The sequence below is a fragment of the Xenopus tropicalis genome, chromosome 3 (genome assembly GCF_000004195.4).
Source record: "Xenopus tropicalis strain Nigerian chromosome 3, UCB_Xtro_10.0, whole genome shotgun sequence".
Lineage (NCBI taxonomy): Eukaryota > Metazoa > Chordata > Amphibia > Anura > Pipidae > Xenopus > Xenopus tropicalis.
In genome coordinates, this window is record NC_030679.2 from 105,264,268 (window position 1) to 105,290,994 (window position 26,727).

At 39.8% G+C, this 26,727-nt stretch overlaps 1 protein-coding gene across 1 annotated transcript; it reads left to right on the forward strand.

Annotated features, from left to right (window-relative positions):
- The first annotated feature begins 239 nt into the window (after nucleotides 1–239).
- whamm (WAS protein homolog associated with actin, golgi membranes and microtubules) lies at nucleotides 240–19,506 on the forward strand. The gene is made up of 10 exons (XM_002939621.5): nucleotides 240–1,234; nucleotides 7,890–8,063; nucleotides 8,803–8,953; nucleotides 9,925–10,094; nucleotides 12,207–12,372; nucleotides 14,255–14,430; nucleotides 16,252–16,338; nucleotides 16,474–16,569; nucleotides 16,683–17,124; nucleotides 18,588–19,506. Exons 1-10 carry the CDS (start codon nucleotides 677–679, stop codon nucleotides 18,863–18,865), a joined length of 2,298 nt encoding a protein of 765 aa, XP_002939667.1. The 5' UTR covers nucleotides 240–676; the 3' UTR covers nucleotides 18,866–19,506.
- Nucleotides 19,507–26,727: the final 7,221 nt, after the last annotated feature.

Genomic DNA, 26,727 nt, shown 5'->3' on the forward strand with positions numbered 1-26,727 from the left:
GCTCTGTTAACTGATGTGGTTTCAAATGAGTGACCATGACAGTGTTGCTTTATGATTTGTTGGCCTCTATATAAAAATTATAAAGCTTAGTCACACACTGCCTTTGGTAAACAATCGCACCTTTGCTGTGCTTTTTATTCTCTTTATTTTAATGTCTAAATATTTATATTAGAACAGCTCAGGTCTTGTTTAAAAAGACCCTTATTACACACGTTCATCTTTCCCGCCCTCCGACACGTAACCCAGTCACTAGCAGACACTTTCGCCAGGCAGCATCAGGCAAGCTATTGGGAGTTCCACACCTACGTCATTGCCTGTGCGACCAATCAGCAGTGAGAGGGAAAGTCCCACAGACAGACTGCCCTTCCCTCCCAGCGCTAAGGTCATGTTTATGTCTTCCAGGCGGGTCACGTGTCAGCCAATAAGCTGGTCCGGCACAGAGCGAACGGGAAAAGTAAATAAGAAACCGAAAGGCGAGTTAGAAGAGGCAGGAAGACGCTGATAGCGGAGGAGTCCGTGTGGAAATGGCTGTAATGGGGACAGGAACGTATCCAATAAAGTTCCGATGGATGAGTAGCCGGTAGTGGCGGAGCGCACCTTTGCAGTCACGTGAGGCAGGGGTAAAGGTCCCGGAGCCGAGTGTTCCCTGTCAGTATAGGCCGGGCCTGGGGCCGACATGGAGTGCGAAAGGCTGGATAGTCTAGACGGCTGGGTAGCAGTGCGGCCAAATGCTTTCGAAGAGCCCGAGAAGTACAAGTTGGGCTTTATCGTGGCCTGGAACCAGGTGGAGAGCATGTTCGCAGTGACCTGCCATAACCGGACCCTACAGAGGCAGAAGCGGAGAGAGGGGGAGGCCGGGGAGCAGAGCAGCTGGGCCGGACTCTACTCAGTGCAGGACCTGGATTCCATACACAGGCAGCTGAGCTCTGTATGCAGCTCCCTAGAGCCCTGCTTCCCGCACCTCCCTGCGCCCTCCCCCGCCGGCAGCCTGTGGGCCCTGCTTTTCCCTGGGGCTCCGTGCTGGGAGTGCGGCCCGGAGGAGTTAGACGCAGTGTGCCGGGGCCTGGAGCGTTACTTCGGGGCGGCCATTGAGCAATGCGGCCGCAAGATCGTGTTGGACGTGCTCTTTCCTGAGGATGAAGACGACACCGAGCAGTACTTCGAGAATCTGCACGAATTCCACAAAAAGAGTCTGGAGGAGCAAGTGACCCGGGCTAAGGAGGAGCTGAGGCGGGTGGGCGCTTCCTCCTACTCTATAGGGGACGGGGGGCTGATGTACACAACTGGCACAGATAGGGGCAGAGCAAGGGATGGGGGGGGCTGATATACACAACTGGCACAGATAGGGGCAGAGCAAGGGATGGGGGGCTGATATACACAACTGGCACAGATAGGGGCAGAGCAAGGGATGGGGGGGCTGATATACACAACTGGCACAGATAGGGGCAGAGCAAGGGATGGGGGGGCTGATATACACAACTGGCACAGATAGGGGCAGAGCAAGGGATGGGGGGGCTGATATACACAACTGGCACAGATAGGGGCAGAGCAAGGGATGGGGGGGCTGATATACACAACTGGCACAGATAGGGGCAGAGCAAGGGATGGGGGGGCTGATATACACAACTGGCACAGATAGGGGCAGAGCAAGGGATGGGGGGGGCTGATATACACAACTGGCACAGATAGGGGCAGAGCAAGGGATGGGGGGGCTGATATACACAACTGGCACAGATAGGGGCAGAGCAAGGGATGGGGGGGCTGATATACACAACTGGCACAGATAGGGGCAGAGCAAGGGATGGGGGGGCTGATATACACAACTGGCACAGATAGGGGCAGAGCAAGGGATGGGGGGGCTGATATACACAACTGGTACAGATAGGGGCAGAGCAAGGGATGGGGGGGCTGATATACACAACTGGCACAGATAGGGGCAGAGCAAGGGATGGGGGGGCTGATATACACAACTGGCACAGATAGGGGCAGAGCAAGGGATGGGGGGGCTGATATACACAACTGGCACAGATAGGGGCAGAGCAAGGGATGGGGGGGCTGATATACACAACTGGCACAGATAGGGGCAGAGCAAGGGATGGGGGGGGCTGATATACACAACTGGCACAGATAGGGGCAGAGCAAGGGATGGGGGGGGCTGATATACACAACTGGTACAGATAGGGGCAGAGCAAGGGATGGGGGGGCTGATATACACAACTGGCACAGCTGGGTACAGATAGGGGCAGAGCAAGGGATGGGGGGGCTCATATACACAACTGGCACAGCTGGGTACAGATAGGGGCAGAGCAAGGGATGGGGGGGCTCATATACACAACTGGCACAGCTGGGTACAGATAGGGGCAGAGCAAGGGATGGGGGGGGCTGATATACACAACTGGCACAGCTGGGTACAGATAGGGGCAGAGCAAGGGATGGGGGGGGGGCTGATATACACAACTGGCACAGCTGGGTACAGATAGGGGCAGAGCAAGGAATGGGGGGGCTGAAATACACAACTGGCACAGCTGGGTACAGATAGGGGCAGAGCAAGGGATGGGGGGGCTGATATACACAACTGGCACCGCTGGGTACATATAGGGGCAGAGCAAGGGATGGGGGGGGTGCTGATATACACAACTGGCACAGCTGGGTACATATAGGGGCAGAGCAAGGGATGGGGGGGCTGATATACACAACTGGCACAGCTGGGTACATATAGGGGCAGAGCAAGGGATGGGGGGGCTGATATACACAACTGGCACAGCTGGGTACATATAGGGGCAGAGCAAGGGATGGGGGGGCTGATATACACAACTGGCAAAGCTGGGTACATATAGGGGCAGAGCAAGGGATGGGGGGGATGATATACACAACTGGCAAAGCTGGGTACATATAGGGGCAGAGCAAGGGATGGGGGGGCTGATATACACAACTGGCAAAGCTGGGTACATATAGGGGCAGAGCAAGGGATGGGGGGGCTGATATACACAACTGGCACAGCTGGGTACAGATAGGGGCAGAGCAAGGGATGGGGGGGCTGAAATACACAACTGGCACAGCTGGGTACAGATAGGGGCAGAGCAAGGGATGGGGGGGGGGGCTGAAATACACAACTGGCACAGCTGGGTACAGATAGGGGCAGAGCAAGGGATGGGGGGGGGGCTGAAATACACAACTGGCACAGCTGGGTACAGATAGGGGCAGAGCAAGGGATGGGGGGGGGGGCTGAAATACACAACTGGCACAGCTGGGTACAGATAGGGGCAGAGCAAGGGATGGGGGGGCTGAAATACACAACTGGCACAGCTGGGTACAGATAGGGGCAGAGCAAGGGATGGGGGGGGCTGAAATACACAACTGGCACAGCTGGGTACAGATAGGGGCAGAGCAAGGGATGGGGGGGGGGCTGAAATACACAACTGGCACAGCTGGGTACAGATAGGGGCAGAGCAAGGGATGGGGGGGGGGCTGAAATACACAACTGGCACAGCTGGGTACAGATAGGGGCAGAGCAAGGGATGGGGGGGGCTGAAATACACAACTGGCACAGCTGGGTACAGATAGGGGCAGAGCAAGGGATGGGGGGGCTGAAATACACAACTGGCACAGCTGGGTACACATAGGGGCAAAGCAAGGGATGGGGGGGCTGAAATACACAACTGGCACAGCTGGGTACAGATAGGGGCAGAGGACGGGATGGGGGGGCTGTAGTTTCAACACCTGTCCCCCTCCAAGCCAGTGATTTGTACATTGTTATGGTGCAGCCCCCCATTTCAGCTCTAGAATTGATTAGCCCCCTATAGCTATTACATGTCCCCACATCTCTAGGAGAGCATTTAGGCTTTCTGTCCCACCCCAGTCACTGCTAGTTTGGTTGTGCCAAGTTTCACCAAACACATTTCTCCAACTCCTCTCTACATGGCTTGTCTGAAAGCCAATGGGAGCCGGATAAAGCCTTCAGAGCCAAAGGGCAGATTCAAAATGTAAAATAAAAATGATTTCCTGTAACTCAACTATTATCCAGGCAGTAAAGCACCACACTGTCAGGAGAGATTTAAGAGAGCAAAACCCCTCCCATTCTTACATAACCAATCAAAACAGTTCACATCAGCGACAAATGAATCACTGCTATCATACATACATCTTACAGGGCTCTGTTTTTCTTTTAATTAAATATAAAGCACAAAGCCTCACATAAGTTGAATTAACAACTCTCAGCCATATTAATATTAGATATATTATAATTGTATATACCAGCAAGTATTTTTTAAATATGATGATGTGAATAAACCTTTTCTATTTTTATGGATTATATTTGAGTTACAGAATATAACATATTTATACACAGTTCAGTGGTATAATAAATGTTGTACTTAGATAATGTGCAAACTCAGAAGAAACCCAAGCCCTGGCCCTAAAAGGTACTGTTTGGATGCAGCTCCACTGACAAGCACAGCAGTACAGAGTGGAGATTGGCCTGAAAATGCATTTTTTGCATGATCTCCGTTCCATGTAGTTGCACTCAGCCTGAAGCTGTCGGTAAAGCTACAAAACAAAGACTAAGGGGAAGATTTATCAAAATGTGAAGTTCAGGTTTAATACATTAAAACTCACCCACATTCTATTTATTCCCTAAAGCATATTTATCAATGTGTGAAAGTTAGACTTCACCAGTTGATAAATGCACTTCTAAAAATCCCATAGGGATGAATAGAAAGTAGGTGAATTTTTATGTATTAAGCTCTAAATTCACGTTTTGATAAATCTGCCCCTAAGAGAAGCTGCCCATATGCCACGCGTGAATGTGCCTGAAAACTCACCATTTGTGTTTTAAAATACAGCCAGGGCAGTTGCTGATCAGATTCCAACTACAAACTAGTACCACCCTTTTGTTGAGCACTGCTGTGCAATACAAATGCGGAGAGGTTTGTCTCAATTCCTCACCAGTCCTGGGAGAAGCCCTCTGCATAAACAATCCCTCCCTTCCTCAAATTGCAGCCTGTTAGGCTGTGAGCTTTGAATGTAAGCATGAAAAGTAGAATGTCACTATTTCAGTTTTTACACTTTATGAATGAACAGAAAATGTCCTAATTAAAACATTAGGCAAAAAATATGTTCATTGCACTTATGTTGGAAAAGGAATATGCTGTGCTTTTAACATAAACGAATGTGTCAGCACCAAGAATAAGTGCTATTCCATCCAATAAATGCATGTGCGCTATGCAGTATCACAATCAGTAATGCCTTTTAATCAAAACTATTTGGGTTTAGCTTTGCGATCACACACTATTGTTAATTACCTGTTTACGCAAAGGCATTACTAACATAGCACTGAGCATATTTTTCTGTGTGTTTGTGACCTTTGCTGTTTACAGACACTATTATTAGCTACTAAGTATCAGTTCACAAGCCTTGTAACATCTAAGTGCTACTGGCACCTCAGTGATTAGCAGGGGAAACGGACGCCTTCATGGTAATGCCTCACTATCACCAACCAAGCCACAGATGCACTATTAATAGACATTGCCTGGCATGTAAAAGGCTCAAACATTTATTCTTTTAGGGCAATGCACATAAAACCATGCTCTGCACAGGCAACAAAACATCTAAAAATAACTTTGGTTGAAAAGCCTTGTGATTGTTTGTTTTAAATCAGTTGATTAAACGAAAACACATTCTTCGATTCAACCAATTTGGAGCATTCCATTACAAGGCTTTTCAAAAAGTTCAAAGGTATTTTAGGGCATTTTCCTGCTTGCAGCTACCCAGTTTTCCACAAGCCAACATAATGCCCAATTTGCCATTGCCTTTATAGGCCACAGTTTTTTTTTTATCCTTTTCCTTTAAATCCTTGTAGCTCACTTGCTTTCACCATTCTCTTTGTACTTTATCTCAAATGACTTAAACTGAATCCCCTATCACATCTTTCCTGTAGTAGAAAACCTGCAAGTAGCTTAGGGCTATGGCATAAGCAGTGTTTTAACTCACTTTTTCTAGTGGTTATCAAAATGCTGTTCCCCACTGAGGATGGGAGTTGTGTTGTGTAGCCTGGCACCTGCAATAATTGCTCAGACATGTGCCAGTGCATATTTCAGTTGAAGAAGAGCTTGAAGTCATACCGCACTAGTGATAATTGCTCAGTTAAACATAAAGCACATTGTTAAATAAAATAAAACTAAATGGTTACATCCTATTAGTCTGTGTTTATAGTTTTCCTCCAGTTTCTTGCAGTTTGGTGCTGTTTTCATGAGTGCCATTAGCCATGTAAAAGCAGCTTGTAACCACCAGTTGCACTGAGCATGCCTATTCATTAGCATTGAGTCTTGGGATGCTCCAGCAATAAGGGAAAACCTCAGCAACCAATGCTGGCTATATTCAGGCCAATAAAAGCTGCAGAATGGACCCCTCAAGATTAATAGCTTATTGACCCAAGTATGCTGCCCACCAGTTGGCCTGCCCAACAGATACATGTCCAAAAATTGGTCAGATATCCAATGGTGGGTTTGACAATTCCATCTGATATGTATTGGACCCCATATGATCTATTGATTGGTCTAGGGACCAAAGGTTGGCCCAGTTTAACCCATTGCATGGCTGGTCAAATCAGGAAAAAGATTGGCATATTAAGCAACCTAGCTAAATGAGTGACTCTATCTGATCAGCTTTACACGTTCTTGGCCATGTGACTTGTAATAGTTCTGCAGCATATTTAAGTTGACATTTATTTTTTATTAATCACAGTGCACATAATTCTTGGTAAAGCAGAAAACTGTAACTTTGGCTTTAAGGAAACACAATGCTTACTTGTTAGCTAAAGTTATCTTACCTGTGCTTTAAGTGGTATTGCACATGTGGAGTTTTTATTGTCAGCATTTGCCCCAGATTGCTTTTTATTAGCAGAATCAGGGATTAGCACTTGCATTAATGTGCTCTAGTAGGTTTTTGGGTGATAACTTAAAACAATTCTCTGCCCTAGGCCTGAAACCTAGTTCTTAAGCACCAGCTCAGAGTGCATACCATGAAACAAAATTCTATACTACATATTAGTATTAGCTTCATAATTAGTCATAAGTTTAGGCCTAGTATTTAGGATTATGGAGTTCCTCTACAGGAGAGTAACTGTTTGGAATATGTTTACAATTCTACACCTTTTAGATTGCAAGCTAATGAACAGGGCTCTTTTATATTGTTTTTTATATTGGTATAAAATCATATATATAATTGTTTTGATATTGGTTTGTGTGTGAATTGTGTACCCATGTTAACAATCATAATAATGTCTTTGTATATGTTGGTTTTCCCTGGCCCATGGCCTAGCTTTAGGCATAAAGGAATATTATATATAATGTAAAATGCAGCCCCCAGGACAGGCAATTTTACTAATACTAATGAGTGACTTGAGTTAATAAGGTGGTTCCATATGTGTGACACCATACACAGGCCAGTTTAGGTCATTGCCAGCCAGGTTTCCCATCCTCCCAACCTTACTGGTTTAATCTTTCCCATTGCAAGGTAGGACCCAATATCCCACTCTTCTTGACTTACCCCTACTTTTTGCCATCCAATTGCCATCTGAGTTTATTTTCTGTATATAAGAGATCATGGCTATCGTCTGGGTCTTTCTTATTTATTTACTTTCTGTTCCATACCTGGAAATTAATACAATGACAATGGTCCAGGCCAGGTACAAGATACAGGCTATAGTCACAAGGCATGGCTTAGGCACAAGGGTTTTATCTGTGGAAGTAGTTTCCTTTGCCCACTTAACACTGAGAAATTTTCGTCTTTAGATCTAGAATTGGGATGGAAGATTTGGTCCCCTTAAACTGGGGTCTCGTACAACAAGCTAGGTTTTTCTTTTAAAATTATTTCTTTTTTTTTTTTTTTAGATTCTTCATCAGCACAAAAATGCTGACAAAATGACGTCTCTGCTCAAAATTTACGAGGAAGAAGAAGGTGCCTTTATGGAATTAGTTACCGTGGCAACCCAGTTTTACCAATACTTACTGCAGCCTTTCAGGGATATGAGAGAGCTTGCAATATTGTACAAGCTGGAAATATTGGTAGGGAATTATTTCCTTTTATCTGTTTTTTTTTTTTTTTTAGCATTTTGTAGAGGAAATCCTGAAGGGCTTTGTTTACTGAGTATTTTAAAGCAATTACAGTCAAAATGATTTATATGTGCAATTGTATCTGTCCAAATAGAGACTGAGTGTTTGAGTTTATGATCTACTGGCGCAGGTCAGCTCTTCTTTTTGGTGCGTTGAAACAAAAACGTAGGCGAAAACAGAATGGTTGTTTGTTTTCAGAGTAGTGATCTTTACAAATTCTTATCACCACAGTCATTTGTGCCTAATCATTGTGTCTGATGTCGTTATATGCATTGAATCTGGAGGTTATATCTCAGCATGCACTGAGTTACGTATGCTTCATAGTCACAGGTTTAACATCTGTATTTTATAATCATCTTTATTCATTTCCTTTGGAAAAGGAGGAAAACAAAACGCAATTAATGCATTTTAATGATTATTACCCACATTGGCGCTTACATTGTATTATAGACTACAAATATTCAAAGGATAATGGTAAACGTGCTGTGTTTTGTGCATCAGTCTAGTTTAAAATGACCGATAGTGATGTGCAAATGAGGTTAGCTACAGTTTAACAAACACATTATTTTATATCTTCCAAGCTTATGTAAGAGACCACCCTTAATTCTGTACTGTGAAGATAATCTTTAACTGTATGCATTGCTTAAATGAATTTTATAAATGTAATTCCTTTTTTTTCTCCTGTGTGTAGAAATCCCTTGAATTGGATGACCTAGGGCCTAAAAGAATAGAAGCTCTTCAGAAGGAGGTGGATAAATGGGATGCAAGAGCAGAAGAGGCTGTGTGCTCTATACAGAACATAACTGTCAGTTATTTCAAGGAAACTTCAAAGGCTTTGGCAGGTAAGAAACCTGCCTGCACTGTAAATTTATTATGCTTACATTCAATAAACTGATGCAAACCAGAAACAAAACATTTTTCATTATGTAATGGTAATGAGCAGGGTGTATGATCTTTAAAATGTTTGGTAAGCATCTGTCCCTATTCATTCATTTATTAATTTTCCAACTTTATACTCATGTACTGGATTGATCCTTCCCAAGCCTTTGCTTGGAAATGCTGGAGTTAATAGATCCATGCTGTTGAAGGAAGATCTTCATTTAGCTGTTAAGTGTGATCTATGGGTAGCGATAGATAAGAAAGAGGGTTTTTTATCTCTGCGCTCATGTGCAGTGGAAAGGTGACTGTTCAAATGTATTTTGAGGACATTTAGTGACTCATTTACTAACCATCAATTTTTAATTTTTAACTCGATTGGAATTTTTTTTTTAAAAAAAAAGTCACAGAAAAAAATGCTGCAACTTTTCTGAGATTTACTATGCGTTTAAATGGCTTAAATCCGAAATTCAAGAATTTGCCACATTAAGTTCATGTAAAAGTCAATCACAAAGCAGTTCGTTCTTTTGTTTCGAAACTTTTGAGACTTTGCTGGGTTTGTCTGAAATTTACGGCTTTTTCTAATTGTTGCAGCGACAACTCAATAAAGACGGTATTTTCGACAATTTGAAAAAGTCTAGTTTTTTTACGACTTTTCCGTGCAAGCACCTCTCCCTTCAGCAGCCTCTCGCCCTTTCTGTGTGTATGTTGCTCGTGTTTATTCCCTTTTCTCCGCTGCACTGTATATTTTCAGGCAGTAATGAGTAGTAGGCCTTTTATTAAAGTTAAAATGTTGCATAGCGAATGCCCCTGAAATGTTTTTTCAGCACTAAATGACTTTGTTTAAATTTGTAGCATTACAGGCTTTTTGCAAGATTCTTATTGCACAAAATGTGTTAACAGCCCTGCACTTCTAATGTTTTGTATGTTTCAACAGCAATGCAGAAACAAATGGAGCAAGATGGAATGAGATTTGGTCATACCACATGGGCATCGGCATTGCCCAGGCTGGAGAAGCTGAAATCCATGTTGGCAAAGGAAACGCTCCAGTACATGAGATCCAAAGAGCTGTGCTTGAATCAGAAGAGGGCAGAGATCAAGAGAAATGTAAGCTTGTGACTTCTCTTACTGCCAACCTGCACATGTACCTTGCAGCACTGTTATTGTAAGAATAATCCACATCCAGCATTTCTGTTTGGGAAATAGCCCCTTACATTTAAACTCTCCAAAAAATTAACCGAATGTAATTCCATATCTACATTCTGCAGTCTGTGCAGCCTTTTCATATCTCCAGATTTCTAGACTGTGCTTATTATGTTACTGGTGCATTTCATTTGCAGTTATTGTTATTTGCTCTATTTTCTTTCACATATTTTAAGCTCTGGGATATTTCTTTATATGGGCACAAAACAGCAGGTTTAAAATAAAATATAAAATAGTATTTGTTCCCTTGGAAGTTTAATCACAGTGGATTTTTTTTGCACTGGCCTTCAGACCAATTCAGCAGCTTACCTGTCGGTGTATGGGCAGAGATCTGTTGTTATTTTGACATAAAACAATTTGTGTTGAACGGTGTAAAAAAAAAAAAAAAGAGTGATCCCATTTTTTATGACAGTAAACCATGAAAACTTCCAGGTTAGTGAATACTTCTAATAGGGACTGTATATACGTGATAGTATTGTGTTAACTGCCGACTGAGTATTGTTTTACAACTCTACCATTCCTTTCATTAACTGCCTGGGATTTGCTGTCTGCGCAAAAACTCACTAGGACTCTCTGCAGGGCACTTGGACCAGAAATCACCCATTTCACGCATTGGTGTGTTTTACAGTCTGTCATGCATGGTGACCAGCAGTGCTTGAAATTGGGATGTTTTGTGTGTGGTTTGATTGCCTCTACAGGTAACGGCAATCAAAGTGCTTCAAGTACCAGGGCACATTAGTGAGGAATAAAACAAAATACCAAAAGTAATTAGGGAATAGAATTGTGGGTTCATTTCTTCTATCCCTGTCCTCAGGGGTATTAGGCTCCAATATACAACTAACTAAAGGAGATAATTCATTTTTGTCCTGAAAATGAAAAAGTGCCTTTCTGTAAAGGTCTTTGTTTTTGTGTACATTGGTACATGAGAATCAGTTGGGCATACTTTTATTTAATGTCCAAAAATTTGTACAAGCCAGAAAAAGTGACTAACTTTTAAATCACTCTTTTTCCATGTATGCAATAGCGATTGTTTTTCCACGTGATTCTTAATTACTAGTGTGTTTCTTCTGAAGCAGATGATCTAGTTTTCCAAAAGTTATATACGAGTATATGCAGTATGAGTGTATGTGATCGCTTTGCATTGGTTAGTGAGGCAAAAGCTAGAAATCAAGTTTAACTTTTGGTCAGGTACTCCCTTAGCTCGGATTACAAATATATCGGACCCCCTTAGCTAATTAGGTTACAAATATAAAGGACACAATATTAGTGAATCAATCATTCAGCCAAAAATTTTAAGAACCAGGAATCCAATGAATATAAACAGCTAGATACTATTTTTAGTAACTTTGAAATCACTGAAAATTTGTAATCTATGTATATTGGGAAATTTCTTAGAATAAGATTTTTCATTATGTAAAAAACTCCTTTTGAATGGAGCCTTTGTCTTAGGCTTTCATATAAGCAGGATGTCATTATGCAGAGTGTATAAATGTGAGGAAGAGTGGGTAATAAATAAATATATTTTCCTAACTCTATAATTGTTCTAAGGAACCAAGGAGGTGAAGTTAGGGATGCACCAAATCCACTATTTTGGGATTTGGCCGAATCCCGAATCAAATTGAACGCTAAGGAAGTGTTAAAGGTAGCCATCGATGCAGCATGCAGTGAAAAATGTTCTGCTTTCGTGTTCATGTGACAAAGGATTCTGACTTAGTTGAGCCAGGCACTTTGATTCAGCTAAATCCTGACGAAAAAGGCAGAATGCCGAAAGGAATCCTGGATTTGGTGGGATACAATAAAAAGTTGTTTGGTAGAACAATAGGCAGAATGTATTTTCCCTATTTTGTGTACAGATGTATATTGCTTCTTTAACAATACACTGTCTAATTACTATATAGGATATGCAGGAAATTGTAGTTGAACAATAGCTGAAAGGAAGCAGGCAGATGAAGAGGTCTGTTCCATAGATTGTGCCTTTAGGATTTGCTTGTAACAGGCCATTATTTCAATCACCAGATGGAAAGCCTTTCTGATACAGAAGGTGCTATGATGCGATTAGACGAACTTGAGCTGCAGTATTATGAAACACAGCTGGAACTCTATGATGTTCAGTGCGAGATTCTCAAGTATGAAGAAATGTTACTTATAGCAGAGTTGGACACCCTGCGGAGACAAATGAAAGGTAAGCCCTAAGTCTGGGTATTCATCAAGCAATGTTGGTACTTGGCAGTCACCAGGTTTAAGCAATCATAACTTTAGCTGGCAGTAGAGATTTTAGATTTTGTTGAATCTAGGTTCTTAATGGTTCTTTTATGGGTTGCAGATTGTCTGTTAGTGGTACCCAGGATTTAATATACAATAACATATATCGTATAGTGGAAATGCTATCAAAAGTATAAAAAAAATGCTTTGTTTTTAAGTAACATTCAAAATTTAATAATTCTAAGTCACCTTCCAAATGGCAATAAATATGTTAATGATTATAAAGTATTTATGAATGTAATTGCAATTGAAAACAGTATCTGTTTATCTCTTACTACTCATTCCAATTTAAGATATATTGGTAACTGTCTCTTCTCCAGCCAAGGCTCCTATTGCTACAAAGCCTTGTTGTGATCCTACACGTAACAAATCTGTGGGACTTGGAGCCTTGGCTGGTTTCTCTAGTCTGGCAAATTGAGAATCCTTTTTTTACAAATAACTCTGAAATCGCTGAATATATTTAATGTGTTTACATATTTTTTTTTACATATTAAAAGAAATGCATTATTGCTTTAAAGGAAAAGTGTCATGGCAAAACATGTTTTTTTCCCAAAACACATCAGTTAATAGAGCTTCTTCAGCAGAATCCTGCATTGAAATCTGTTTTTCAAAAACACAAAAATATTTTTTTATATTTAATTTTCAAATTTCACATGGGGCTAGCAATATTTTTCATTTCCCAGGGTGCCACAGTTATGTGACCTGTGCTCTAATAAACTTCAGTCACACTACTGCTGAGCTGCAAGTTGGAGTAATATCACCCCCTCCCAGCAGCCAATCAGCAGAACAATGGGAAGGGAGCAAGATAGCAGCTCCCAGTAGATATCAGAATAGCACTCAATAGTAAGAAATCCATGTCTGGCTTGGGACTTCTCCAGTTGCATGGGAGCAGGAGAAACAATAGGTTACCTGAAAGCAGTTCTAATGTGTAGTGCTGGCTCCTTCCGAAGAATCAGAATCAGGCACAATGCACCGAGATGGCTGCCTACGCACCAGTATTACAACTAAAATAAATATTTGTTGGTTCAAGAATAAAATGTTAAATTATTTGTAGAGTGAATAATTTGCTATGTAACGGTGTAATTTATAAATAAAAAGTATACTATAAAAATCATGACAGTATCCCATGTTGTGCCCCCCATTCTACAATAATTTCCAAACTGCTGTTTGGTTGATTGAGTAATTAAGGCCAAGCAACCAGATACATTTCCAAACTTAACAGGTGCACAACAAAAATCTAAATAGTTCAAAACCCATAACAGTATTTGAAAACCATTTTCAGATTGTTGTCAAGCATTTGTGTGAATGCCTACATAGACAACTTAAGTTGTTTTTTGGCTTCTTTAGTGCTGTAATTAGATGCACAAGAAGTTGCCTTTATGGCCATAGCTGCCTTGCATTTTGTCTGGAGAATACCATGTATGTACAAACAATATAGGTATCAAAAAAAAAAACAAAAAAAAAATCAGGCATCTTATAGGAGCAGGCATTCACGTTTATCAAAAAACACAAAATGTGCCTGGTTGCAGTGTAAAAATATCATAAGTGTATATATATATATATATATATATATATATATATATATATATATATATATATATATATATATATATATATATATATATATATATATATATATATATATATATATATATATATATATATATAATACTTATGATATTTTTTTTTATATATATATATGAGAGAGATATATATATTTTTTTTTTTATATATTCGTACAGCTCCTTGCTGTAGTTTCAGTACTATTTTTGGTGGTAATATAAGTCTACATAATTTTGTAGAAAAGCAAGAAGAGGTGTTATACTATGATACATGCGAAGACCCTCAGGAGCTTCAGGTGTATGAAGAATCACAAACTCAGTGCTCTGTGTCCATGAAACTGAAGAAGAAAGCTCAGCAATTGGAGACTAAACGTGGTAATATTTGTGCCAGGCGAGCCTTGCTAAGGAGCAAGAAGGTAGGTAGCTGTTCTATTATTTGGCATTCAATGCAAAAGCCAGTTATTTGCTGTAAAGGAAAGCTAAATCTAAGGTGTATGTTGGTCCTGTGTGATCTTTTTTTAGCTTTTCAGTTACTAATGCTGTGTTTAAGACTGAAGAGCAAGTATATTGAGACACGGTACATTAATTGCCTATGAAAAATGCAAATACAAATTGCTATGTATACCCCACCCTAAAATTAACCATACATGTCCAGATTTGGTCAGGCAATTTGGCTGATTTTGATCATACTCTGCCCCTATGGACATGTATAGGTAGTCAGGAGCCTCAACAAATAATACAGGATCAAGAATTATCTGCCCTGACTGAAAATTGACATTGGCTGGTAGAAATGTAGTAGCTGTAGCTGTTCTGATTTATCTTCCCAACACTAAGGATGTTATTGAAGAAGTAAATTAAAATTGATCATTTGAAAAGATGTTTAACAGCTTAACAAAAACATACAAAACTTGAAAATTGTGGGATGACTTCTTTATTTACAAAGGCACAAAATAAATTCTCTGGTTTAACAGCTTGCCCTGTTTACAAGTTAACCTTAAATAACATAGACTTCTTACAACTCTCTTACTTTTCTTTTCTCTATCCTTTCTTTATTGTTCATGTTATTGCATTAAGCTTTATTTGTTAAAATCCAAAAAATAGAAAAAAAAAAAAAGAAAAGAAAAGTGGCCATACTTGGGGATTCGAGTAAAGCATTTCTCCATTCACCTGTTGGCCAGTCAGTAGGGTAACAATCAGATCAGCCTGTGGACAGCCACCTAAATACATACAGATGTTGGGAAAAGATAAGAGGAAAATGGGAAGGCTTATGTATAAAGTGTTAGAAACTAGGGAAATCCTTACAATAAGTACCTTATACGTTCCTTTTTCATAATCTCCTTTACATAAATATGACGGGAGGTTAGGGGAAAATAAACTAAACTTGAATACATTTAAGCAACAAGTGAAGTTTTAAGAATGACAAATGCTCTGTTACAAAGGAGCAGCGTAATGGCAGCTGTGGGTTCCTTGTATAAAGCAGCAGTACAAAGATCACTTGCCTGTTGTGTTATGGAATGGTGTTATAGGGAGCAGTATTGTGTTCTGCTTGTATATTGATCTACATCAGCCTGGGATTTGCTTTTTGTATCTCACAATCAAATTGTCTTTGAGTCAGATTGCTAAAGTGTGTTGTAAGAAATAAAGCAATACAGCCAGCAGGCCTGTGGCGACAGTTACATAGTTCTGTTTGTATTCTGAATCATTTTCTCATAATGGAATAGATTTTATTTCACTTGTCTGTTTTGTTTGAATTCATATAATGTGGGTATTTAAGTTTGAGCTAACGTGTATAAAAATAAAAAGGTGATTACATAGAAGTGTGAGTATTATGTTGAGAATAATCAATTAGTCACAGTTTGTAATGCCTGGAGAAGTAGCAGCACTTGGTTTATTCCCCTAGTGATCTTCCAAAATCAATACAGTCTATTTTAATAATATACCTAGCATATGTATGTATTAACCCTTTACGTGCCTTAGATAACATACTATGTAGCCCTGGTTGTAAGTTCCCAGCATGGTCTTAGGTTTCGGATTTATTTTAGAGCTATGCCGGGCCACAACATGGAATGGTTACATCAAGGACCCAGTGCTATCTCTGATAGAAAATAACTGCAGGACAGGCCATGTGATATTCCTGCAGTTGCAACCCAGTGATGCTTCATGTGTATCCCCCGTAACTTTAGATAGACACAAAGGTTAATGTTGATAAATGTCAGAACTGCTGTTTTTTAACACAGGATCAGTGTGTGGAGACACAGGAGTTAAAGCTAAAACAGTCTGAAGAAATGCAGAAACGCCTTCACCAGCACCATTCTGTGCAGATGGTGAGTAGAGCATTGTCTATGAATAGTTCCTTTGCACTTGTCTTCCTGCGCCAACCTTTCTGTACTGAAGGAGGCAACTGCACCATAGAGCACTTTGTGTGGGTGGTAGCTTACAAGTGTTCTTTGTAACAACAGAAAAGGGACAAGAAGAGAGAAGAGGAGAAAAAGAAAAAGGAATGGGTAGGGCAGGAGCGTCAGAAGACACTACAGCGGTTAAAATCATTCAAACATGTGAGTGTAACGGATACATTTCTCAGTAATTACAACTCCTAGCCTGTGGCTGTGGGTTATTAAACTGTCTGGGTATTATGGCGATTTCACTGTACACTATATTGTTTCTGTAGAAAAGTGAATCACAGTTTGTATTAAAGTCATCTCGGACACAGTCATCTATATCAAGTTTACAACACGCTAAAGCTACACAAGCATCAAAAAAAACCAGTGGCCAAGATGATGTGCCTGTTAAGATATTTCTTCCAAATGGAGGAGGACCTGAGCCTAGATCATCCAGTGATGGTGCTGATAGAACAGGCCAACACTTTCTACCACCTCCAACTCTCCCTCCACCTCCACCGTCTCTTCCACTGCCCACTCTTCTTCCCACTCCTCCACCACCACCGCCGCTGCCGCCACCACCTCCTCCTCCACCTGCTCCTCCTATGGCACCACCTTTACCTCTCGCAGTACAGAATTTGAGGCACATTGAACCTCAGATGCTGATTTGTGATGAAGTTGCACAAGACATTACTGCAATAACACTAAAAAAGTCTTCAAATCAGTATTCAGGTAAGACTCTCTGGTAACTCTCATATAAACTTCTATGAACAGTAAACTAAGGAAGCAGCACAGAAAGCAAATATTCTTCTTGTTGGCCTTTATTGTTAAAATTATGACACTATGGCATGTGCCTTGGGCAAAACAGTAGAGGGGAGTCACTACGCACATACCTCTTTTGCCTGCCTACCCCTAGTTCAGGTCCTTCTGGAGGGAGTTAGCAATGATATTATTGTGCACCAGCAAATGACTGTGGCCATCATGCCTGTTTCTCATATAAATGGCGAAGAATGTGAGTTATTACATGGGGCAAAGCGTAACTATGGTGCATGTGTGTATAACTGGCAGAACAAAGTAGTATAAGGTCGAGAGCAGGGGTCCACAACCTTTTTATCCACAAGCAACTTTTATATTAAAAAAAGATAAGGAGCAGCTCAAGCATAAAAAAGTTCCTAGGGGTGCCCAAAAAGGGCTATGATTGGTTATTTGGTAGCCCAGTGTTGGACTGGCAGCCTACAGGAGGTTCTATTTAGCAGTACAAATAGTTTAAGCACAAGTCAGAAATTCAAAAATAAGCACTGCTTTAAGCCCACTGGGAGCAACATTCAATGGGTTTGTGAGCAGTGTGTTGCTCGCGACCCACTGGCTGGAGATCACCGGCCTAAAGACATGAACCATAATGCATTCTTCCAAGCTCATATGCATCTCAGGTATGTTATTGATACTAGCCAGGAAATAAACCCATGGAGTTAGGTTTAGCATTCTCTCGGGTAACAAGGGGACAATGTATGGTTAATGTGAAGCTTAGATTACCGTAATTTAAGTTCACATTTTATATTAGAAGTTAATTAAAGGAGAACTAAACCCTAAAATGAATATGGCTAGAAATACCTTATTTTATGTACTGAACGTGGTGCACCAACCTAAAGGTTCAGCGCCTCTTATAGTGGAAATGAGTCAGGCATTTAAAATCACAAATTATCAAGCAGAAAATTAGGTTTATCTGTAATAGAGGGTGATGCTACAGGGCTGTATGTGTTACTAATCAGCCTTATATTGTGATATTTATATCCTGTATATACAGTATATAGTGAGTGGGTCCCTAAGCTCTGTAAGTGACAGCAGCACAGAGCATGTGCAGGGAATCGGCAGAAAAGAAGATGGGGAGCTACTGGGGCATCTTTGGAGGGACAGATCTTCCCTGCTAAAGGGCTGTGGGTGCCTTGGGCTGGTACAGAAGCCCAACACATAATGTAAATTTTTGTCCTGTTTCTTTACAGTTACATTATTCCTTCAGTTATGTTGTATACTTCCTTGTACTCAAAATATTTACAATAGACATAGATCTTGGGATGTTGGAATGCTAAGCAAACATTTTGTGATGTTTACATTGTGTAATATGCCATACATGTATATTTCTGTAAAGTAAGGGTTTGGTTTGGTTATAAGCGATTATCAATTGTTACATCTTGTAGGTTCCATGGAGGAGGTACTGGCATCATTAAAGCGAGGGGAAAATCTTCTGCGCAAAGTCGAACAGCCACAGCCTGATGTGATTGATGTCAGAGACACCATCCTAAGTGCCATTAGACAGGGAGTAAAGCTGCGGAAGGTTCACAGAGAAGCTAACAAGAAGCCAGAAAATGAACTTGAGAGAAGCATCAAGGCAGCCATGAAAAGAATGAAAAAAGTATCTGCAGACTCTGAAGATGAAGAAAAGAGTGAATACATCAGCGGGGAATGGGATAACTAATAGAACCTGCACTGATAGACAATGTCCATATACCCCTTTTGTACCCACTGAGTTAGATTCACTGCATTGCACCTTATTTTTACAACACATCAATTTGCCTTTATTACTAGTGACTAAAGAATACATTTCCATGAATTACATGTTTTACATTAATATCAACAGTATAGAAAACATCTCATTATTTATAGCATGAGAAGCCTTCCCCTGATTCTTTGCATTCTGTGTATTTTTCAGTAAAGGCACAGACGTGAAGGATATACAGTGACTGCAGGTGTGTTTTTTTTTATTTATGTTGCAGGTCTTAAAGCCTGACAGTAGGATGGAATTTCCCTGGAAGTTTACTGAAAAATATACCCAATTATACCCAAGTGGTTGAATTTCTGTTTTCACATAGGTATATAGCAATACCAGTATGATTTTTTCTTTATAGATATTCACATGTAACAGGTATGGGATCTCTTACCCTGGAATGCTTGGGATTTGGTGTTTGCTGTAGAAGGGGCTTTCTGGATTTGAAGTCTTTACAAGATTATGAAATCTATTTATTAAGCTGTGTAAAATGATTTACATATTTACTTTAGAAAAAGTGTACAAAGTGGTTTAATATAGCTTATCAATAAAGCTATGTATTTTCTTTTTCATTGCCCAAGCCTCATATTTTACACTGCCATCGTTATTACCACCTTAATATGAATGGAATAACCCATTCAAGTCAATGAGTAATTCAGGTGTAAATTATTACAGAATTAATTTCAAGTAATTTTCAAGTATCCTGCTTTTTGTCCTGGCATATTATACAGATCTATACGATCGCCTAAAATCAGTAAACAGCTTGATAAACAATCTTGTTTTTTTATTTTTACACAGCATGATAAATAGGCTCACATACATTTTAATGTATACCAATTTTGGGAAAGTGTGTGCATATTAATTCAGCACCAGACTCTGGTAACCCACTCAACATTACTTACACCATATAGTAGAAAGTGAAGTAATTCCTTCAAAAACTCTGAAAAACTTCATAGCTCACATGTAATGAAACTCTTCTTCCAGTCTCAAAGGATACCTTTGTTTCCTATGGAGGATGCAGGGGAATAGAGAATCAAAAATGTATTTGGTTTTCTTATATATTTATATATAGTAATCATATATCCCCCTTAAGTAAAAACAACCTTAACCTGGTCTGCTCTCTTTATAACTAGAATATTTGTTGAAATCACTGAGTTCTATTATTAAAATCCAAGGAGCAAAGCAGCTACTTATTAGATGTCACTAGAGAATTATTTATGCATGTGCAAGCAGTATGGCAGCTGGTACCCATGTTTAAGATATACAACCTCCCTTATTTATTAAGTTGAGCGTGCGTTTGTTGGTAAAAATATCGTAGATCGAGCAGAAGCTACCATGCATAATTAAGTAAGCAGAATAGCACTGTTTAAAAGCAAAAAACTTAAAGCTTCACCACAATACATATTTACTCTCTTGTGGTCTGGAGCCACCTTTGCTGCAGGGAAACTGGATTTAGTGTGATAGGGGAAATATGGGAACAGTCATATCTGTACCCCTGAATAGTGTTGTCCAGTTAATGGCAAGGTAGGGTATGTAAGGGTATGTAAATCCACCCACCAGGTAAAACGCATACAATAACAACCAGCAAAGCAGGTCACCTGCCAGCTCTGATGGGGTAAGGAACTGTATGATGCAAAGCGCTCCTTATAGGATAAATTGTGGTCAGCACAGTTGTTCATTGGGGCCTTTAGTTTGATTCTGGCTGGCAGTATTTGCAAAGAGTTTGTATATCCTCCATTTTGTATCTTGCTCTTCCAGATCAATTGACCACTGCCATGCTTTTTCCATAGGTTTTCCTTTCTTTGTAAATGCACCATAAAATCATTGTGATGGAGCACCACACACAAAGAATGGGCATACTGGTCTTTTAAACCCCAAATCTTAGACATAATTTCTGGCAACCTTTGTTTCAACTTTTTATGCTCTACTACTATGCTACTTTATTCTGTAAGACCATCAAAATGAAGGTGATAGGTCATCTACAAAGCATCACAATGTACAAAAAAGGCTTTAATATGCTGGGTTTTTTTGCACTTTGCACACTATGTGCATACTATGGCACGTGGTGCCGTACCAGTATTGCTGTAGGCCTATGCACTCTTTTTCCGATGCGGAAGGAGGCATAGCCTGCATTAGGGCCCCTAAGGCAGCTGGTAAGGACAGGGCTAGTGGGAAGAGCAGAGTGTAGCTTACCCTAGGGTGCAAGTGCTTCTCAAGTGAACACTACTGTACACACACTTGTGCTCTAGCAATAGCGCAGTGGGTATTTTAAATTGCCTTTTGCAAATTGCAGACTGCACAGGAACTTTGTGTTCTGTGTAACTTGTGGAAAACAGTAGGACCCTAGACTATTTTGTCGGGTGACTGCAAATAACATGTTAGATAATCAGAATATCTGTTGCAGAGAAGATATTTTTAGTAGAACCGGACACAAAGTAACTTCTGTTTGACCCAAATGATTTCTGTTTGTTTCTTATTGGGCAGATACAATGGCTGAGAATCCAGCAGAATAATTCAGTGTCTGTTGGTAACATAATACAGAAGCACACATCACTTTGGGGGTGCTTAGCTCACATATTTAGATCTAATATAAATAAAATGTGTTCTTTTGCGATGCAAACAGCAACCTGCAGTGTTTCATGCTTTATGCCAAGTTTCACTCTATACTTATCTTTCAGCAGAATGTTCTTTTTTTGCTCAACAGCATTAACCTGCATTGTAATTAGGGGCAATTTGGGACTCCAGCAAGCTCTGGCTCTATGTGTGTGAGTGTGAGGAAGCAGAAATCTGGGAGTTCCAGCTAAGAATCTGAATGTATCTATTAGATGCTGTGGGAGCTGTTCTGCAGTAGAACAATAGTTACACTCGAGAGGAAGGAAATCAGAAATGAAGGGGTACAAATACAGAGCCCGCAAAGAAGATTGAAAAGGTCATGATGAGATCAAAATGCATGACTAGTTCCATTTATTAAATGTATGTATAAGCAAGGGCGATTAAGGGAACCGCACTGACACCATTCAGAACAGTCTGATCCATAATTATTTTTTCTGTGAATCAAACCTGCTTCTTAAGTTCATAGAGACCCATAACTTTCTTCACCATTGTTACTATTCTATATATATATATAGAGATGCAGAAGTAAAAAACCTTATGAGACCCTAAAGGTAAGTGAATATAACAGCAGTATGTTATATGGCTCCTCTGCTGGTAGTAAAACAGTAGATTTAAAGGGGAACTAGCCTAAAAATGAAATGTTAATATAAGCTTCATCTAACTAAAACATGACATTTTCTCAGTATTATGTATGTATATGTTTATTATATTTAATTCTGAAATAACCATAATTCCCTTCACTCCCTATACCTAGAGGATGTAGTAAAGCTCACTCTTTGACAACACAAAAGAGAAACGCTCTAATACATCGGCTAGTAAAGGGAGCCAACTAAAATATGCATTTGACCTACCTGTAGATCTAAATCTGACCCTGACTTCTCCATGAAGAGAGACAAAAGAGGTTGCTGAGAGGGGGATGGTGAAAAGTGATGGGACAAACTATTTGAGTATATTTAGAAAGATTCTTATTTTTATGATGAAGTTTATATTAGTATTTATTTTTAAGTATTTTTTTATAGTTCCCCTTTAAACCTTTCCTTATATTTGTAAACAGAATGTTCTACAAATATAACACCGGTGCCTTCACCCAGTATGGGACTGAATTATAATGATCCCTACTGAGAAGTAATAGTATAGAAGAATCAACTGCTGACAGTTCAACAGTGGTAATGTCTTCCTTTGAATACTAAGGATCCCTAAGGTTAATACAGCCTAAACATCACCCTCATCAATCTAAGGCCACCAGAACCCAACTACCCATGTGTTAATCCTCCTCCTTTGAATTTTCAGGTAGAACCTCTGGCTAGCTGAATTTGCTGGGTATGCAGGGGAGCCAGTGACTCTCGGTACACTGCACTGTAGGATAGGAACAATCAGCAGCTAGGCTGAACTGAAGCCTATCTTTGCTTGTGTGAGTGCCAGGCTGTGATTGGCTATACCTCTCTAGCTGTGCTTCTGGCAGGGACCTTTAGGACACGCCCACCATTCATTTCAAACACAGACAGAGAACTGATAGGATTTATAGGGAGCTCCAATAAAGGGGCCATTTTAACAGATAGGATTAATGTTTATCCCAAAGTGAAACCAGCACCATAATTATTCACAATTGCCTACAAAATTAGGGTTTTTTCCATTTATCCAATATGTCTCCTTTAAAGGAGACATATTGGATAAATGGAAAAAACACTAATTTTGTAGGCAATTATGAATAATTTGCTCAGGGAAAGAGGGTTAAAAGGACTTCCATGACCATATAAATGCACAAGGCCAAGGGCTTTTATACAGGTCATGGTACTCTGAGGTGACTTCTAATATTCTCATATTTTTCATCGGGGAAAGTTATTAATTATAATACTCGAGTCATGTGACAGAAATTACATCACTAGGTTCCGATTATAAGAATATAATTTACAGGATATTCATGACTTTGTGTATCGTATTTTAATATAGAGTGAGAATTGTCTTTTTGGTTTTAGATATGCTAACCCTTTCTAAATCTTCATTTTTCTGTTCATCAAGGGGCAGCACTGTATTGGGGTGCTGTAGAAATCAGCACATGGTAAATCTGCACTATATCATATTGCTTTGAAGGTAAATCGCATCCAGATGTAATGGCACCAGGGCAAGAAGTTATTTCAGAAAGTTTAATGATGCTTCTCTATTTATATATTAGACTTCAGTTCACTGCAAATTCACTGACTGACTGTAAAAGTGAACGTCCAACATGTAGTTGTAAAATGTGGCAAGCATTGGCACCCCTGCTAACAGCATGTTCCTGGTGTGGCGCTCCTAGCCAGTAGCTTGGGTGTAGAACCAACATGGCAAGGAGAGTCTTTCCTTGAGGTGCAGATGGCACTGACTGAATTTACATTTAATTGCAAGCAGTGCAGCCCTTCTATCTGAATTCTACACATCCCTGAATTTTCAAGTGATCTGGTAGACCCAGTAGATGATGTAAAATTCTGTTTGGGAATGTTTATGTGTTTCATGTGGCATGACCAGGTGATGCCCCTTTAGTATGAAATATCCAACTAGGATATTCATTTTTTGTTGGATCCCTTTAATAATCCTATGCTGCAATGGCCTTCACGCTGGATCCCTAACCTCTGTGATCTGGATGATTTGTTTCTTGGATCCCAGCCATAAAGCATGAGAGAATTGCTGCCTTGAATGGAAGTAGACACACACACACACACACAAACAAAAATACTGTATTTAGGCACACGCATATATATTACATTTTAACCTGTATTCCACTTGAATCTGTTCCATTGTACAGTAATTGTGCTTAGACATTATGTGAGCCTTCCAAGTGAATAGAAAACACAGCAATAAAAGACACACATACTTTTAGGGCTATTTTCCTAGAGCACTAAACCTGGACCATTATTGTTAAAGAGCTGAAATAATTCAAGAATTTTCACCATTACCATTTCATATTTATTACTTCAAAGCAGTTGAAATGCTGTTTATTCTGCTAAGCAGTTAAGGTTAAAATAATCCATTCTACGGAGCTTACACTGCTAGCTTTCTCCAAGGTTAATTGATTTTTTATGCTGAGTCTGAATCATTTTGATGTTATTTTATCTTCATAAAGATATGCTGAATTCCCAGTCAACTATTTAAGCTACTGAATTTGACAAAAACTTATCTGCACTCATTAAAATTTATAAAAAATGAGATACATAATACAGAACTGGAACAAAATTTACAGGACAACTGAAACCCAACAAAGAATTAGGTTCGAAATCATGTTTCCTGTGCACAGGGCTTCCACTACAAAATCAGTTACAGCAACTGTGTATCAATGGTATCAGTGTCCCCATAGATCCAATCCAACTATATAACAGCAGCACTCTCAGTTGGTGCTAAAAATGTGATTTATTCACACCACAAGTCAGACAATGTTTAGCGCTTTACACCATCTCTTTATCAAGCCTATGTCCATGTGTAACAAACTTATATTGGCATGTTAAGGAATGGCCCAGTGGCATAACTCTGCTTGGCCAACGGACTAGATGTGGCCCTAGAAATGATTTTAATGGCCCCAGTCTGCTCATGAGCTCCATAGACTTTATTGTATGACATCATCATCATTTTCATATCATCTGACCCTCTGACATACTGTATAAGAATGAATTGGCCCTCTCCATGTAACAAGTTGGACAGCACTGCGTTTATTATAAAATTCTGCTTAAAAAAAATTGCAGTATTTTATAATGAAGGTACAGACCCAATGGGGTTATTGGTTCCTTCCATTTGTTTACATTCTAGCCTTTGGTACAATGGTAACAGAAGCTGATCAGCCATATCAGAGGAACGTTTTTAGCAAACTAATGAACTTTTTGAACCATCGCACAGAATATGTTGACTTAAAATGCCAGGGCCTATATTGAATCCTAGTCTGTATTCTTTTGGGATTTATGATGTTTCACTGGGGAAAATGTTTAAATGATATGCCTTTAAAACTGCCTTTAAGGAATCCTTGTGAAGTGTGTCTTGGTAATGGGGCAAAAGTTGTTAATGTTATGGCATGTGTTTCTACTCTGAAGAAGCGCTGTTTATAGGGTGTGAAATGTGTCAGTAGTTAGATAAACTCTACAGTGCCATCAAGCGAAAAGTCTTATATTCATGCAGATTGAAGAAAAAACTTTGAGGTATTTCTAGAGATGATTTACGGTGGGTTGTAAGTCTGGTTGAAAGAAGTTGTGTGTAACAATGGTACAGTCTTGTGTAAAGCAATGGAAGATCATTACAGGGTGATCTGAATAGATTTACAGGCTGGGTCTCTATGAGTCAGGTAAGCATTGACGTAGCTAAAAAATGTATTTGGGTTGATATATATTAGATTTTAAAACATGTTTTTGCCTTTGGACTCCATTATATCTAAAGATACATTAAGCCAATTAAGGTAACCAATACTGACCACAATTTTAAGATGTTCTTAATGCAGCAAAATTACATTGCAAAACATCCTTTCCTGTTTAAAACTTCCATTTACTGAGGTGAAAGAGGTTGAAACATGGGGTTCACAATCTAACAAGGGCAGAATTGCACTACAGCAGTAACTCATTTTGCCTGTGTTGATGAAAATGTATAATGACACATTCACATGCAGAGCTGAGTGCATTTCATTTATTGCATTGTGGTACCAAAGTATTATTATCTTGCACATCTAGTGGCTACAGTAACTGTAGGTGGAATCAAAGAAGGAGCACTTTCTCTGAGATTTCTCTCTGTATTACTAGCTAAGACTTTTGATGAGTTGCCATGGTGACTGATCACACAATCACGAGTAAGGTTTTGTTTGTACAGATTTCTATTTTTAATTATGAAGGTAGCCAAGTAACATAGTTATACTGCAAACTATACTTTTTTACATAATAAAAGTCTTCATGTGCATTTAGGTACAGGTGGTTCAGCATGTTCTAAGTGCTATGGCACTATGCCTTTGAGCCCTGTAGTCTTTTCAGGAAGACTTTACCTTTAGGATTTAGACATACCTTGCTTGAAAGGTGACATGAGCCCATTAAATTGGGCTGTAGTAAGAGAGGTCCATAAAGGCTGTCTGAAGTACTAAAAATACATATATACAGGTATGGGACCTGTTAACCAGAATGCTTGGAACCTGGGGTTTTCTTTCTGTAATGGATCTCCATACCTTAAGTCTGCTAAAAACC

What these genes read in the sequence shown, in the direction of transcription:
- whamm (XM_002939621.5), top strand. Translation starts at nt 677, where the DNA reads ATGGAGTGCGAAAGGCTGGATAGTCTAGACGGCTGGGTAGCAGTGCGG. An exon ending in CCTTGCTAAGGAGCAAGAAG is followed by an intron (nt 14,431 to 16,251) that starts GTAGGTAGCTGT and finishes TTTTTAACACAG; the next exon opens with GATCAGTGTGTGGAGACACA. An exon ending in GGTTAAAATCATTCAAACAT is followed by an intron (nt 16,570 to 16,682) that starts GTGAGTGTAACG and finishes TTGTTTCTGTAG; the next exon opens with AAAAGTGAATCACAGTTTGT.